At 33.2% G+C, this 17,195-nt stretch overlaps 1 protein-coding gene across 1 annotated transcript in view; it reads right to left on the bottom strand.

Moving 5' to 3' along the window:
- Positions 1-17,195, bottom strand: part of Ddx10 (DEAD-box helicase 10) — a 305,507-nt gene that overhangs the window by 90,677 nt on the left and 197,635 nt on the right. Inside the window, exons 15-16 of the mRNA XM_047517111.1 lie at positions 14,815-14,976; positions 5,671-5,727 (exon numbers count right to left, since the gene is read on the bottom strand). Of these exons, the coding sequence (XP_047373067.1) occupies positions 5,671-5,727; positions 14,815-14,976 (219 nt within the window). The remainder of the gene's footprint in view (positions 1-5,670; positions 5,728-14,814; positions 14,977-17,195) is intronic.

Below are 17,195 nucleotides of genomic sequence, written 5' to 3'. Positions count from 1 at the left end.
AAATTAATAGTACACTTAAAGAAGACTAAAATGGCAAATTTTATGCTATGAGTTTTACTGTACTGAAGGATTTTTTGTTCAAGTTGTGCTAGATCTACATTCCTTCAAGTCATTTATTTATTCATTCACACACTCATTCATTTAGATATTTTCTAAGTGCATATAATGAAGTCAAAACCATGACAAGTGATAGAGATATAAGGGAAAACAAGACTTAGAAATGAGCAGGAGAGGCAGATGCATATCCAAATAAACAAGTGCTATAAAAGATCAGAGGTTCTCTGTAAAGGAGACCACAGCAGGAGTTACAAAAGCAAGAGTCCATAACACCTAAGAGGGTCAGAAAAATCTTCATAAATTATTTTTGCTTAGTCTCAAAAGAATAGCAGGTATTCATGATGGTATGACCATATTCCTCCCCTTCCCGAAGTTAACTATAAATAATCATGACTAGAGAAGAACAATTCTCAAGAAAGGGAGCACTGCAAGCATCACTTAAATAATTCAAGATAGTTATGAGTTCAGCATAGTAATCCCCTTCTTATTCATTATCACTAAAGAAAGAGAAAAACAGACTACTATATTAATCCCCAAGCAATTCATACCAACACTAGAAACACAAAGAGAAAACAGGGTCTTCATAGCTAATTTTGGTAGATATTAAAGGGAAAGAGCAATTCATCTAAAAGAGTATTGATTATTAAAATAGGACAGTATATTTCATCTTATTACAGTATTAAAACAAGGTATTATGCAAAGAGTTCATTTAGAGAAACCAAATGACTTGTTTAGGGCACTATTCAGTAAGTGACTGTATTAGAACATGGCATTTCTGCCTACCAAAATGAAAAAAAAAATCTTAATTTGGTATATATCAATAATGCACTGTCAAAAATGAATAAATGCAAAGGCTTTTATTCTTTGAGGAACTAATACCATCAACAACCTTTAATGTCCTATTTATAGATTTATGTGAAATCATCATTTAGCAAATAAGCTTCTAGCAAAGAAAGAAAAAAAATCTTCAAATATGGAGAGGATGAGGACCTTCACTAGGAACTGTTCAGTACAATTGTGCCTTCAAGATCATACTGGAAACACACAAACAATATCATGATTAAAAGTGTGGAAAAAAATTTTAAAAGAAAGTGGCTGTGAAAAAAATGCCTTTCATTTTGTACATGTTGAGAAGAGGACTGGAAAGGTTAATGTTGTGCCCCCAGGTCACCAAGCAACTTTGAGACATAGCAACGCTTTCTAGATCTCAGACATCAGACTTTTAATAAATCCTACTCTATTTCCAAAAGTAGCATAGCCCCAAGATAATTCTGAGGATCTATTTCCTCAAATTTCAGCATGGTTATTCACTTTCTTCATATTTCTTCTAAATCCTTACAGCCACAAGAGATTAGAACAAGCAGGTGTGACTATCAAAGCAACAGAAAATCTAGCTGGATAATGAGGTGAAGCTACATTTCCAGGATTATGTAACTTCTATGAACCAAAAGGCAATACAGTACATTGATCATTGCTACAAATATTTTTTCAGATCTCAGTTTAAAATATCTAAGTTATAAGAATATTTGATATTCTCTTAGCTAAAGTAGAAGTAATTCTATTGTACAGTTCAAGTATTTCCTTGCTAAAGAAAGTTTTGATTTTAAAAAAGACCATATTTCCCCAAAACACTAAATATTGGGTCTCTAGGAAATGTTCCTAAGAGTTTCACCTTCATATTTCTCTTCCATTCTGGATACTGTATATAATGTATTCTAGGCAGATCTTAAGATGTGAATTTTAACAAAAAGCGGTATTAGTTTTGGTTGTTGTTGCTCTTTGTTTTATGTGGTACTGGAGACTGAACCCAAGGTCTTCACATGTGCTACGCAAGGACTCTATCTCTTAACTATATTCCCAGTCCTTTTTTGCTTTTATTTTGAGACAAGTTCTCCCTAATTTGCCAAGGCTGGTGTTGAACTTGGTCCTCCTGTCTCATTCTCCCAAGTTGCTGGAACTACAGGTATGCGCCACCTTACCTAGCTGAATCAGGTTCTTGAGAGATCCATTCCAACTTTATTTGACTATACTCATACTTAAAGACAATGTATTTTTTTAGAACTACAATGTGCTAAGAAAAAGCTAATCAGAAATCATCATTTCTAAAATTGAAAACCCACATCACTAAGTCTTCACTTTTCTGGAAAATAAGATATTTCCATTACCTTTCATTGTTAACACTTCTCCCAAATTTAAAAAATACCATGTCCTCTATATTCCTCCTATATAATAACACGTTTACTGTATGATACAAGACGTAAAGACAGTGAGCCCACCCTTTCTCACACTTTCAGTTTCTTTTTTTTTTTTTTTTTTTTAATTTATTTTTTTTACGTTTACATAGGGTAATGATGTTTATTATATTTTTCCCCTCCACCCCACCCCTCCCACCCCTCCCACCCCTCCCACCCCTCTTTTCCCTCTACACAGTCCTTCTTTCCTTCATTCTTACTGCTCTCCTTAGCCTAACTCTAAACCTAACCCTAAACCTAATGCTAGCCCCTCCCACCCCCCATTATATGTCCTCATCCGCTTATCAGCGAGATCATTTGTCCTTTAGTTTTTTGAGATTGGCTTATCTCACTTAGCATGATATTCTCCAATTTCGACCATTTGCCTACAAATGCCATAATTTCAGTTTCTACGTGCTAATTCTTTAAAGTAACTTATCAAGAGGTAAGACAACCACACTCGCTGGCATATTCAGTCTGCAAATACCACTTTCTTTTATCATCAAAATATCTTTTGGATATCTTACAGGTTCAGGGCTCAAAGAAATGCTCTAGATTGAATCTGACTCAAGTGCCTCAGAAGGCAACATCCTCAAGCCACACAATAATTATGTTTAAATAAGATTAAAAGGTATACTTTAGTATTAAGTCACATGAGCCATTTAAAGGACTGACACTATAGAGAAACCTGACCATTCCATCATATTTCTTCCTACATATTATAAAACTTTGGGTCCTCACCCCTTTGCCAATTCTCTTCAAATAATAGATGAGTTTCCAAGGGGAAACTGAAAAGTTAGGAGAGTTTTGATCTCCCATCACTGTCATTTGAGAAAAAGCTGGGTGTAGAAAAATTTGTTCAAGTTATATCCTTGGGATCTATCAGTGAACCTGAACCTCTCACTGCTGCCAGTTTTCAGAGTCTTGAAGAATGTTTTTAGTCCTGACTACAAACTGGCCAGTCAGTCATCTGGTAACATCACTCTTACTAGAGGCCACCTGTCTGCACACTCAGAGGAGGGTTGTGAAATGGAGGCTGCTGAACTATTCAGATAATGACAAAGCAAAGCCTCATTCCAAAGCTCCTAGCTAAAAAGCAAAGCCATGATATCTGCAGTACAATCCTTAGTGGTTATACAGAAATCAGACCTTCTCTTGACAAGAAAATCCCTCTACTTTTCTGGATGCCAGAAAATAAACACACAGGAAAAACATGAAAGGGGGAGAGGAGAGAAGACAGGGACTTAACTCAAGCAGTTCACACTTGAGTTCAGCCCCAATGGAAAAACTGAACTCTTGTGGCTTTCACAGTTTATCTCCCCAGCTGACACAATATTAAAAACAAATACAGGGCTGGGGAGATAGCTCAGGTGGTGGAGTGCTTGCCTCTCAAGCACAAGGCCCTGAGTTCGATACCCAGTACCGCAAAAAAAAAAAAAAAAAAAAAAAAAAAAAAAAATACAGCTGAGCAGGATGGTGCATGCCCATAATCCACAACTTGGAAGGCTGAGGCCAGCTTGGGCAACTTAATGAGACCCTGTCTCAAAAACAAACCAACCAACCATGGGCTAGGTGTAGCTCAATGACAAAGGTCTTGCCTAGCATGCACAAGGTCTCGTGCTCAATCCCAAATAACACATACATATATACATACATACACACACACACACTAATATATAGGGAATGAAAGAAAACAAATTCAGAGAGTAGGCTCAGTGGTGAGTGTGATTTCTTACAGTTCAAATAATTATGAAAGATCAGGCACACAACATCAATGAGCATAAAAAAATAAACTATACTGAGTAATACAATCTTCCCTTGAAATCAAAGGGAAATTGGTTTCAGAACACCCCATAAATACCAAAGTACCTTTGGTACTTAGGTATGGAAGATACCTAAGTCCCTTATATAAAATGGGATGAAACCTACCTAACTGTTCCTATATAATTAAATCATCTCCAGATTACATATAATGCCCAATACAATGTAAATTCCATATGAATTATTAAACTGCATTTTTAGGGAATAATGGCAAGAAAAATTCTCTATATGTTCAGTACAGATATAACCATAGGCTTTGCTACGCTTTCATCTCTGGTTGGTTAAAATCTATGGATATAGAACATGGATACAGAGAGCTGACTGCATGAACAAACATGCACAAATATACACAAAGGAAATATGTAACAGGGCTTTCTTTTGACTCTAGATTGTATCTTTCATTTCATACTTTTAATTCCAGAAAGGAGAATTAGTGAAACAAAACAAAAAGCTTATTTTTATGCTGAACATGCAATATTCCTAAATATCAAGTGATTTTCATTAGGGTTAAGATTTTCTTGTTAAGTTCTTCCAACCACAGGCCCGAAGATCTCATTTTCCTGGCATAGTAGTTCACATCTCCATTTTAAAAGCATATGCAGAGGTCATCACCTGCTTTAGCAGTCAGGTTATACATACTGGGGCTTTCATTTTGGGGCACTTTTGAAGATAGAGTGATATTAAATACTGAATATAAGCAGTCTTTTCATCATACACTATAGAGTAATTGCTTCCCACTTCAGAATTATAGCATGAGTTATCATCTCTGACTTGCTTTCTAAGTGCTATGGCCAGCACAGAAAACAAACGACAAAGAACTTTATGGGCTTACTCAAGGGAGTCAGATCTTTGCTAACTGCCAAGAAGAAATCATGGCTAGTCAGGCATAGCACAATGAGATACAGCATGAGAAATGACATACATTACTGGGCCCTGGTTCTAGGACATCATTTGTACAATATGTCTTTAGAATGCATACCCTTCTCGGTATGAAACACCCCAGATAAAAAAATCATAGCAGCTCATGGATGTTGTTTATAATTATACATATATATTTCAGGGAAACTGTTCATAAAAATTTGCTGAATATTATTTGCAAATGCTTTCACTATATTCTGGGAGCTGAATTGTAGCAACCAAAGCTCTCAGAATTACTTACTATTAAGTTCAAATAGATCATCTACCTACTCTAATGATAATAAAGATGAAAATCCTATCAGGCCTGGACCATGGAGTCAACTGTATTCTGTACGTATGGAGGCATAAAATACAATGGGAAAAATGGTAGAGTATAACAGAGCCCAATGAACAAATTATTTAGGCATGTTTCATGCTGCATCACAGAGGAAACAAATGAATATAAGAAAGTAAACAGGCTACAAAGGCTTAAATCCGACTAGAATGTCCTGATGCATAAAATAAATACAAAAGGCATACCAAATAAAGGAATTTAAACTCTATTTCAAAATTATAAACATTGTTTATATCAAATACAAATTCCCTTCAATTATATCTTAAGAGAGTTGGAAAGAAAAAAAAATCCATATATATAAATCCTTACCTTTGCTTGTCTCTTGTTGGCTTCTCTTCTGGCTTCCCTTTCTTTCAGTCTCTTCTCCTATAAGAAGGATGGGGGGAATAAGCAACATATGAACTTTTATCTATTATACATAAAACAGATTACACAGTTATTACTGTTTTATTTTTTAAAGTCAACTGATATGTGTCATTCATTTTTCAGTAAACACTGAAACACTTGTTGTGGAACTGGCATAAGTATTAAAAATAATTAAGTACATGTCAGACAGATCTGGAATCAAATGCTAGTTCCACCACTTACTAGCAACTTATTGTGCAGTCTTGAGTTTTTTATACCTTCTAACTCAAAACAGAGTGGAAATAATTAGAGCACACATTTGTGAGGTTGAAGTAACAATTCCAGAAAATACCTAAGTGGTTAGCACAGTGTCTGATATATGACTGATACACAATGCCAGCAAAGGAAGAAAAGGAAGAAAAACATACAATCTTGACTATTTCCCTTGTCCTCTATTTGAAATGGAATTTAAAGAAGATATGAAATCCTGGGGGTTCTTCAGAAAGAAACATTCTTGCAAGATGTGTTATTTTCATACTTTATAATTTCCCCATTAGTCTTCCACCAACCACAAAGTAGATTGGAAATGCATACCAGGATTTTTTTAAAAAAAGAAAAAGAAACATACATGATATTAAAATTCAAAACAATAAAATTACTTAGCTAAATAGTAAAAAAAAAAAAAAAAAAAAAAAAATGCCATTTTAAAATCTAAAAACCAACAAAGAAAAATCTATCTTCCTCTCCAAACAAAGTATTAATGAAGAGGCTATTCCTGGGAGCCTGTTTGGAGGTTCTAACAGGAAAGCACAGTTACTAGTAAAACCTTGTCCTAAAAATGGTCCTTCCTCCAACTGGGAAGATGGTTCTCTTCAACTGAGCACATTTCTGGAGGGGTGGACCTAGAACAGTTATGATAGGGACACCTGCCTAGCCATCCAGATCACCTTCATGTCCAAATAAGCTATTCTTAATCCTAAATTCCTCATAGTTTGTTTTTTAAATGTTAATGAACTACTAGGTCAATGTAAAAAGTAAATAAAGAGTTTTCATGCAGTAAGAAGAAAACACAATCAAGATCCACTATTGCATTAAACTATGTCATTAACATGAAAGTGAATAAGGGTTCTACATTGGGCCTTGTTTTGTTCCATTATGTTTTACACATAAATGACTTCCTTCAGATTCATAAAACAATCCCAATCCATTACTCTGAAAGTAGAATTGCTAAGTTATATGTTGCTAGGTTTACAGACTTCTTTAAGATAAAGTAAGAACACAAATGTTAAAAGTCTACAAGAGGATCAAACACTATTGTCAATAAGAATGGAGTTCACCAGGCTTGTAGATTCAGTTTCTATAGCTTCAGATTACACAGTAGAAAAACTAAATTCTAAGTGAACTTGAAAATTCAAATTAAAATGGCTGTTGGTTATGTGTTATGTTCCTAAGTAATGCCTACCATGAAATTATTTTTCTGTGACTATTCTTTTTCTTTCCCAGCTTTGGAAATGATGGTTAGTACTCTGATTTCCAAATAAAATATACAACTAGCAGGGACATTCTATAATTACACAATTACACCACAGCATTCTAAAGATTATATGGAAGTTGTAGAAATCAACAGGAACAAGAGAGTTAAACAAAAACTCAAAAAGGATTTTACTTATTTTAAAGAGTTTATTTTTTATGAGGAGATTAATCTCAAAGTTGGGTCTTCATATGCCATATCTAGTGCTTTTTCCAATACATTCTAAGAAAAATAAAAATGTTCACATTTGGGGTTAAACAGTTAACAGGTGTGACTTTAACAACCCAAGAAAATAGTACCAGTATTTTAACAAGCAGCCAATTAATGCTGTAGTTATTATCAAACTCTATCCCTAAATGGGTTCTCTAATGAGATTATGACAAATGCCCTGCCTTTGAAATAAACTCCAACTTTCTTCAATTTGTGGGGAAAAAATAGGTTAATGGATGACTATTTCTAAACAATTTGCACCCCAATTTTTCATAAACTTGGCACCAATTACTGATTTTCTTTGAATATTATCAGACTACAAAATACATACAGCAGCAAAATAGTATTAGGAAAAAATGAAATAATATTACTTTTTTGCTTAGTTGCTGGCTCTAGTTTGTGGATGCATGCATTTATAATTTTATCTCTCTTCTGTTTCCACGACCCACAAAAGGACAATTTAAGTCTATTATCAAAAAAAAAGATGCTAAAATTGAACATAACACTAATTTTATGCTATTCTACAATAAGAATGACTTTCAAGACTTTGTTGCTTAACCTACTTTTAAATCTACAGCTATATTAAATACTAATTACAAAGATCAATAAAATTGTACTTTCTACAATATGTATTTGTTCAAAAGTACATTACCACTTTTGTTATTTTCTCACCAACAGTAACAGTTCTCAAGAATTATCAGCAATGTGCTATACATTTCACTATAAACTTGTATTTCAAAACCTATCTAATAGAATTTATGAGATATTAGTTTCCCCATTTTATAGTTGAAAAAAATGGAAGGCCAAAATAATGAAGTCACTTGGCTGATGTCATGTAGACAGTGACAAGCCTGGGACTAGCCTGAGTCCATGGAGGTACTGTAACATACTACTACACTCCATATTCCTTCAGTAGAATGTTCATTTAACTTTGTAGAGTCATATGTAGTGTTTTTATACCATCAATATGGTTTAGACAAGTAGTGCTCTTTCTTTTATTACTGATAGTCTGCTACTATGAATCTTTTCATTCTGGTAGCATTTTTTCTGGCACTTTATGGATTTTACCTAATTAATTTTTGCCAGTCTCCTACGTGGAACAGATAATTGACCACGCTTAATAGTCACAAAATTTTTGGTTGTAATTATTCAAAAAATGGCTTTCTGCTAACACATTAGAATACCTGAAAATGACACTTCAATTTGCAAATAACCTCACCATCAGAAAAGCCCTGTCTATACAACTAGACAATCTATATTCTGAGCATTTCATCTAGCCATCTAATCACAGCAGAAAAAATAATATTGGCGATTTTCTACTTCTACAATAGTTCAATATTAATTCATTATAGTCCTTAAAAGGTATCTTACTTTTCAGATTTCAATATCAGAATTCACACGTGATTGCAAAAGCAATCATTTTTGCCTTCTGACATTTTTCTTACTCTAGTCTCAAACTGATGAGTGACATCCACAGACACTTACAAAATGGTCAAAACATGAAAGGGAAGTGCATTAAGAACAACCATCTTTTAATACTGGATGAAACAAAAGAAAAATAATTTGAAGTACATCATTAGAAAACTTTATTGTAAAATGTTACGTTAGTACTCTGCCTGAAAAACAGACAAGAGTAAACAGTTCTCTTTAAAATTAAAAGAAAAGGAAGTAAAATTACAGGAATTCAAGATTTTGGAAAAGATATAGGGAAGAAAATACCTTTTCTTCATTACTGAGGTCATATATATATATTTATATATATGACATGTCAAAGATAAAAAGGTCAGAGTACTTGAGGCCAAAATATAATTTAACTTTATTATATTCAGGAACTTAGGTTCCCCCCTCAATATGGTTTAAATGTTTTAAATCTTTTATTTTTCCATTTTATTTCTAAATGAGTAATGTCACCAAAAACTATTTTCCTATTTCTAGGAGAGCACTAATACCAAAAACTATTTTATGCCACACAAAGTTAGACAAAATTTTATCTTTAGTTCTACCATGCTTCAAATGATAAATAGAAGGAGAGCATGAAATTCAATAATGAAAATCAAATACACAAGGAAGAGGAAAACAGAAAATCACATTTCAAGGTACAAAATACTCCCTTTATAGCTATTATAAAGCTTTTGGGCTCACACACACTATAGGTCCTTATCTTCCAGAAAAGGAAGAACCATGTAATATGAATTTCATCAGCAGTCAGGACAATGTATTTAAACCTTTTTCATTCTCTGACAGTACTTAGATCTATTTGTAGATCTGAAAATAAAACTCATTTTTCAGGAAGTAATGGAAACATAACCCACTTGGAGAGTTTCAGGTAACTGTGACAGTTTGGAAAGGAGTAAAGTAGAAACTATCACACAGGGGTCAAGAGGATATCTACTTTATTTAAGTATTAAAAGTACCTCTTTTTCAGGTAAGAAAATTGATTCAATAAAAGTGCCTAAAAGAATGTTTATCAGAATTTTGAAGCCTAAAGAGATTCCCTGCTCTCCAAGAACAAAATCCTAGAAAACATAAAACCCTTCCCAGCAACTCAGAACACAATGATATTCTTTGATCTGTTACCTATTCTATGAAGTTTCATTTGAACAACATAAAAAAGTAGTCATATATATATATATATCTAAAACAATTATAATAAAAATATGAAGATAGGTAGAAAAAAACAAATTAGTTTAGAAACAATGATTCACTAGTTAATTCCTTTGAATATTTGATGAGCTGCCCTGGGCCATGTGGTTCTAGGCATAAAGCAACAGACAGTTGAGCCTCCTGTGACCTTTGTTGTCTATCACCCCTTTATCCTATCAAATTGGATACCATACCATTAGCACCAAACTACTGGGTGCTCCTCAATCCAAGTCTCCAACTATTCTCCATCAATATAACCATCAATCCACCTCCTAAACATCATATCATATTTCAAATAATTCATAAAACAAAAAAATTAAAGTGGAAGTTTTAAAAATCTCAAAGACTTATCACAAAGTTGATAGAACCAATGGGGATAGGGAAGGGACATTGGTCAAAGGATACAAAGTTTTAATTAGACATCAAAAATGAGTTCTAGGGACTGTGCAAGATAGTGACTATGGCTGATAATACTGTGTGTTATATATTCAAGGTAGACATGATTTTAAATGGTCACACCACAAACACATAATAATCATTTGAGATGGTAAATTAATTAGCCTGATCTGATCAATGTTCAATGTATTCTTGTAACAAATAACAATGTATCCCCTAAATATACCATTTGTATTAGAACACAAATAATACAGATTAATAAAAATCTTAACATAAGTTAAAATTTTTTAATGAAAAAAATCTTTATATCCCAGTTTAATATTTTAAGAAAAGTATAAATATTAGAATAACAGTAGAAATTACATAGCTTCCATAATTTGGTAGGTGAAAATACAAGTCAAAGACAGGTGTGATAAGAGGGAGGAAAAAATAAGAGAAACAAAATGAATACCTGAGTCCTATATTACAAAGGCTGAGAACACATCTAAAACTATGATTTAAGACTGTTAACTTTATAAGCTAGAAGAAACAACTCGTGTCAGGATCATTAAGAACAAATGCATTTACATATTAAAGACCTTTTTAAACAAAAAATATCATAATGAAATACTTTGAGCAAGTTGGGGAAAAAATTCTAAAAGCTTATGAAACACACAATTAAAAAAAATATGTGAAATAGAGAATCATGCCATCAGTTTTATGGAATTTCTTTTTTTTTTCCATGCAAAATTCATCAGGCAAATCATTATTCATAATTTTGTGTCAAAAGTTTCTTCGCCTTTTTCTATCTTCATGAAATAAAGCTTATTCCCAGATTCTAATGTTAGTATTTTCACAATTTTGGGGGGACATACAACCCTTCTTAGTACATTTTCATAGAGGTAACAAAATTATGAGTGACAACCTCCAAGGGAGACACACTTATATTTGCCCAAAGCAAAACGTCATACTAGAAGAACTAGTATTGCCATCATGGCAATATTCTCAATTAGTAACACAATATTATTTCAAAATCAACAATGTGTTTAAGTAGCAATTAACTGAAACAAAATAATCTGTTCAAGATTACTAATAAATTACTAATAATTTTTTAAGTAAAATTTTGTAACTACTGGGAAATAAGTGAACAAGAAGGAAATGTTGTCAAAGAAAAACAACATGATTTGTCATGGAGGAAAAATTATAAATAAAAACTTTATTTTCCCAAACAGTAAAGGCAATTTTATTTCCATGTCTTGACTGGATCTATACAGGCAGAAGATCTTACTGATCATCAAGGCTAACTCCTATTCTCTTTTTATTTTTAGGAAAGTAAAGTCCAAATTAGTTGACTGGTTACCCAAATTAGACTAGGTAATGCGATACTCAGCAATCAAATACAAGTATTCTCCCTGACAATCCAGTACTTTTTCCACTGAACACCACCACTGCTTCACTATGCCAAACAATACAATTTACCATTTCTAACTATATTTCACATATCTTCTGGGCAGAATTCATTCCATGAGTTTGGTGTACAACTATTTTGAATATGCACACTGTATTTTATGCATGTTATTGTAATAAACATACTAATTCAGAAGTGCTCACACATGTTTTTTTCTCTACTTTGATACACACAAATATGTGTACGTAAATGTTACTGCTGAAAATACTACTAAGAAACCAACCATGTGAGTTGAGTATCGGATAGCATTTACATTCAAGTTGCAACTATTCTAGCTATCTCTTTGTGCTCTTTTCTGGCTCCCATTTAGAAGCTATGCCATGGGCTACCATATGTAGGATATACCTTTTTTATCTGAAATAGAAACCTTCCACTGATTTTTTTAAAAGACTTCACTCCTTCCTAGTACCAGTACTATGGAAAGATCTGGTGATTTCTCTTTGAAGTATGTCAGCTCAAAACTACTTTCTTCAACCTTGTTGTGAGACAGTCAATGAGACTGTTTAAAACTATGGTATATTTTAACAATGGTGCAAAGAAAATTAAAATTAAAAACTCAAAAATAAGTGAAAGAAGAAAAGTATAAACAGTATATACAGTAGGCTATCCCTCAGGTAATAAAAGGAGAAATAAGAATACGTATTTCTATTTACTCCTCTTTACATAAAGAGAAGGATGAAATAAAAGGAAATAAAAAACAGCTATCATGAAAGACAAGTATAGGCACAAGCAAAATTTTTCAATATGCTTTTTTACATCTTGATTTTGGAATTATGTAAATATATTACTAATTACAAAAAAAAATAACATAAAATAAAGATACAGATTTTGAACAGTGCCAATATATCCACAGTTATAATCTTTCTAAGGGGCCTCATATTTTAACAGATCACCTTCATAATTGAAACTGTGTAACACAAGGACAATTAGCCCATTTGACACTAACTTTCTCAAACTTTCAGAAATAATATTCTACAAACTATAAATAGTATAACTTCCACAAATGCAAGAGAAAAGAAAGGAAGGGGAAGGAGGAATAATCTTACTTTATGTATATTCTTCATATTTCTCTTACCGCTGACTATAACTTAGAAATAATATAAGGGTAAAACATTCTTGTGCCCTATTTGCCCCAAGATAAGTACTCTAAGTAGAATATAAGCCAAAACACGGCAAGTTGCTGATGGTCTTAGTATTTCCAAAGATTTTAACAACTTGTTAACACCAAATTTCAATTTAATTTCAAAGGAATTTCAATCAATTTCAAAGGAAGCAATGTAAGAAATGTTTCTCTCAATAACATAAATATCTGAAAACTACAACCATGATATTGTCAGTTGATTTGTTCTCCACATTTCTCTCCCTGAAACAATGTTTAACATCTACTTTTTCCTTTTTCACTAAATGCTATTGTGAAATTGAATCAAATTGTCAAGAAGCTATAATTATTGCTCTCTTAAAAAAAAAAAAAAAAGTGTTCTGGTCCAGTAAAGAGTGATAAGGTCAAAAAAGAGTGAAAAACTACAAGAATCTCTCTTGAGATGCTGCTAATAAGGTCCATATCCGAAGACTTCAGAGGTTCTTAACACAGATTCTAGTATTATGGCAGTGATTCTCAGGTATGATACTGTGCTTTGCTGAAATCGCTGTCTCAAAAGCATGCTACATAAAGTTATTTTAAAATGTAACTCTGCCTTAATTAATTGATTAATCTAGTGAAGTGATCACTTTTAGGGAATTAAGTAGTATGTATGATAGGGCAATAATATGCATGACCACAATCGAGAATAATAGAAAACTGCCAAGTTTAAGGCTACCAAGAACATGCCTATTCAGAAGTATACCCTCTTAAAAGATTTCCACTGTTTTTTAATACAGTGAATTTAATTTTTCTATTTATTATCAAGTAATTGATATGAAAAGAAATTTAGTTGAATTTAAGTGAATCTGGAAATAACACCAATGTCCCTCAATGGGTAAGTGGTGAAACAAACCTTGGTAAACCCAAACAATGGAATACTACTCAGTATTATAAGAAATAAATACTTATTTATTTATTCACAATACTTGAACAATTCTGCAGGAAAAAAATGTCAAACAATAAAAGTCAATCCCTAAAGGCTATGTATTGGGACTAAGGATGTAGCTCAGTAGTACAGCAAATGCTAGCAACATAAGGCCCTATGTTTGAGACCCAGCACTGGGGGGGGAAAGTACAAAAGGCTATATACTGTATAGTTTCATACACAGAACATTCTGTGGTGACAAAACTGTAGAAATGGAGAACATGAGATCTCTCTATATTACTTTCTACAACTACATATGGAATAAGAATTATCTCAAAATAAAAATTTTAATACAGTCAGGTGTCACTGTGTGGTTTCACTATTGTGCAGACATTATAGATACACTCACACAAACTGAGATGGCTATAACATCACTACCCAAAGCAATCTTATGGAACCACTGTAATATATGTGATCCATTATTGATTGAAACATTATAGAACTGGGGATGTAGCTCAATGTAGAGCACTTAACTCATATGTGCAAGGCTCATCATTTCCTCAGCACTATTTAAAAAAAAAAAAAAGGAAAAAGAAAGAAAAAGAAACAATGTTATGGGGTGTGACTATAATTTAAAAACCCACTAATATTATATGATTCACCTTGAAACAAAAGTAGACTTATAAGACACAAAGAGAAGTCAGTATTACAAAGACTTCCCCAATAGAAGCACCAAAGGAACAGATAAAATAAGATAACCACAGGAAAAAAAGCATCAGAAAACAACAAAGAAAGCCATATCATTTTTGCCTGAATACTTATATTTAAGGACATAATAAATTTCACTCAGTATTAATTCAAAATGGAATGCTTACCCGATGCTTTGCCTTAATTTTCTTCCTATATTCTTCTTTGTCAAATTTGTCCTCTTCCTGAAGCCTTTCCTTTGCTTTATTTAAGTTGATACCACCAGTGTCATCGTCTTCCTCAGTATCATTCATGGTAGATTTCTGCATCTGTGGCCACTGCTGAACCAACTACAGATAAGAAAAGATAAGCATGGAATGGAAAACGGGGAACATTCAAAGAAACCCTTTGCTTTTGTGTAACAACTTTAAAAGAGACATATACTCACTTACTGCCTTATAACTGCATTTCTTAAACTTTCCCACAAAGTTCATAATTGAAGTAAGCAAGCCCCCTGCCAAAGGCCCAGTGAGGGTAAAGTAATGCTGCCATCTCCAGTAAGAACATGATAAAAGGAAAATTTTACAAAGTATTTGGAGAAGGGAGGAGCAAATAGACATGTTTCTTAATAGTGTTCCTAATATCCTATTCTCCATACAACTCAGGTAAAAATTATCTGTGTAGAGTAGGACCTGAGCTGACCAACATGTACCTCCTTTAGGCACCTGAACCTCTATATCTTATCACACTGTACTGGTTTAATTTCTTGTTTCTCTTACTAGAATTAATTTCCTTGAGGACAGTTGTACCCCAGTACAGTATGGGGTACATACCAAACATTTGCTCAAAATTGATCAACAAATCACATGTCAGCTAACTTTACACATAAGCAATGAAATACATGTAAAGGAGAAAATTCATTTGGGTTTCATGAACTGTTCACATTCACATGATTCTATATGTATAATTTATGAACAGGAACAAGGTGACAGGCAGGGTACTAATCTAAGAGTTGGGAGTCCTAGTTGAATGTCTTGACTTTCACTAGCCTACTGCATAATAATGAATCAATCAATCAATCACTCCAGAAGTTTGTGTCTTTCCAGAAAAAAAAAAAAAAAAGTCATTACTCAAAAATTTCTAGGTCCAACATAAAAATATAAAACTCAACAATTTAGACAAAAATGATTCTCTTATTTGATAACTGATTGCCACAAGGATTTGAGTAGGTGTCAAATAAATAGACTGAGGTTACAAACCAAGCGTTGGAAAGATTAATTAGCATGCAGACACCCAGAAATTGGAGGCACACACCTCACAGAACCTCATGCATCCTTGTATCCTCTCACTCTTGTAGCCACCACAGGTATTCTTTGAGGTGAGATACCTACAGTCTCAACTTCTGGCAACCAAAGGGGGTGACGAACATTACTGAATGACAGGCAATACTAGCAGTTACTGAGCCTAAAGCTGCCATGAGAGGGATCACTTATTACAAGAATACCATCAATTATTCAGACTCCTCATCCTGATTTGTATTAAAGAAGATAAAATGTGTGCCCTTCTATGGGCTACACTAAAAGCAGCAGCACTTTTAGAGTTCTACATCAGAAGTTTCAGTGTGGTGGATAACCACAAACAACTCCTATTTAGCAATAGACATACACTGAAACATTTTACAGTAAAGATTTATACTTATCTTGAAGCTAATTGGTGTAATCTGTGCACATAAACCAAGTAGCACACTAAGGAACCTCATTACCGTAATAATACTTATTTTATTTTACAGTGACCACCAGATGTAATAGGTCTACATTCTAGTTTAGCCTGCTTCTCAGATGTTAATCTTGGTTTAGTAATTTGGGAAAATTAATTATCAAATACAGTCTCTTGCACTTCCAGCAACTTTGAGTCACAATGTATTGTGTTATTTTTCATCTGATTCATATATCCCAAAATAACACATCTTTAGTAATTTCAAAACAAAAAGAAAACACTGGACATAGACTGCTTAAGCAGCATTTATATTAGTGATGATAAAATATATGATGTGATACTTCAGTCAATATGAAAAGCTGTTATTTTATTGGAATAATAAATGATTCATTCAACAAATTGTTCTGAGGGTTTAATTCATGTTAGGCACTGTTATAGGTACTGGGGACTGAAAGTGAACAAAGTGAACAAAATAAATGCCTTTTTTCACATTCACTTTTCCTTCACAGAAAGTGGAAAAGAAATTGACAACAGTCAAATAAATAGACTGAGGTTATAAACCAAGCACTGTGAAGAAAAGTAAGAAAAGATGAAATAAGATTATGATGGGTATAAGTTGCTGTGTGGTCAGGAAAACTTGCAGGCTTGTGAGAATGAGGTCATCTGAAAATATTCAGAAGAACCTGCTATACTGTTAACTGCTTATGTTAAGTCACTTGCTGTTCTGGATCTATTCCATCATTTAAAAACAAAATAATTATTATGCAACATAATGACCTTCCTGTACAAAGCTGTGAGTCATAATCCCTTCCCTAAGATATAACTATTTATTTAAAACCAGGCCACAGTAAAG

The sequence above is a fragment of the Sciurus carolinensis genome, chromosome 11, assembly GCF_902686445.1.
Source record: "Sciurus carolinensis chromosome 11, mSciCar1.2, whole genome shotgun sequence".
Lineage (NCBI taxonomy): Eukaryota > Metazoa > Chordata > Mammalia > Rodentia > Sciuridae > Sciurus > Sciurus carolinensis.
This window is presented reverse-complemented; position numbering and strand designations above follow the sequence as displayed.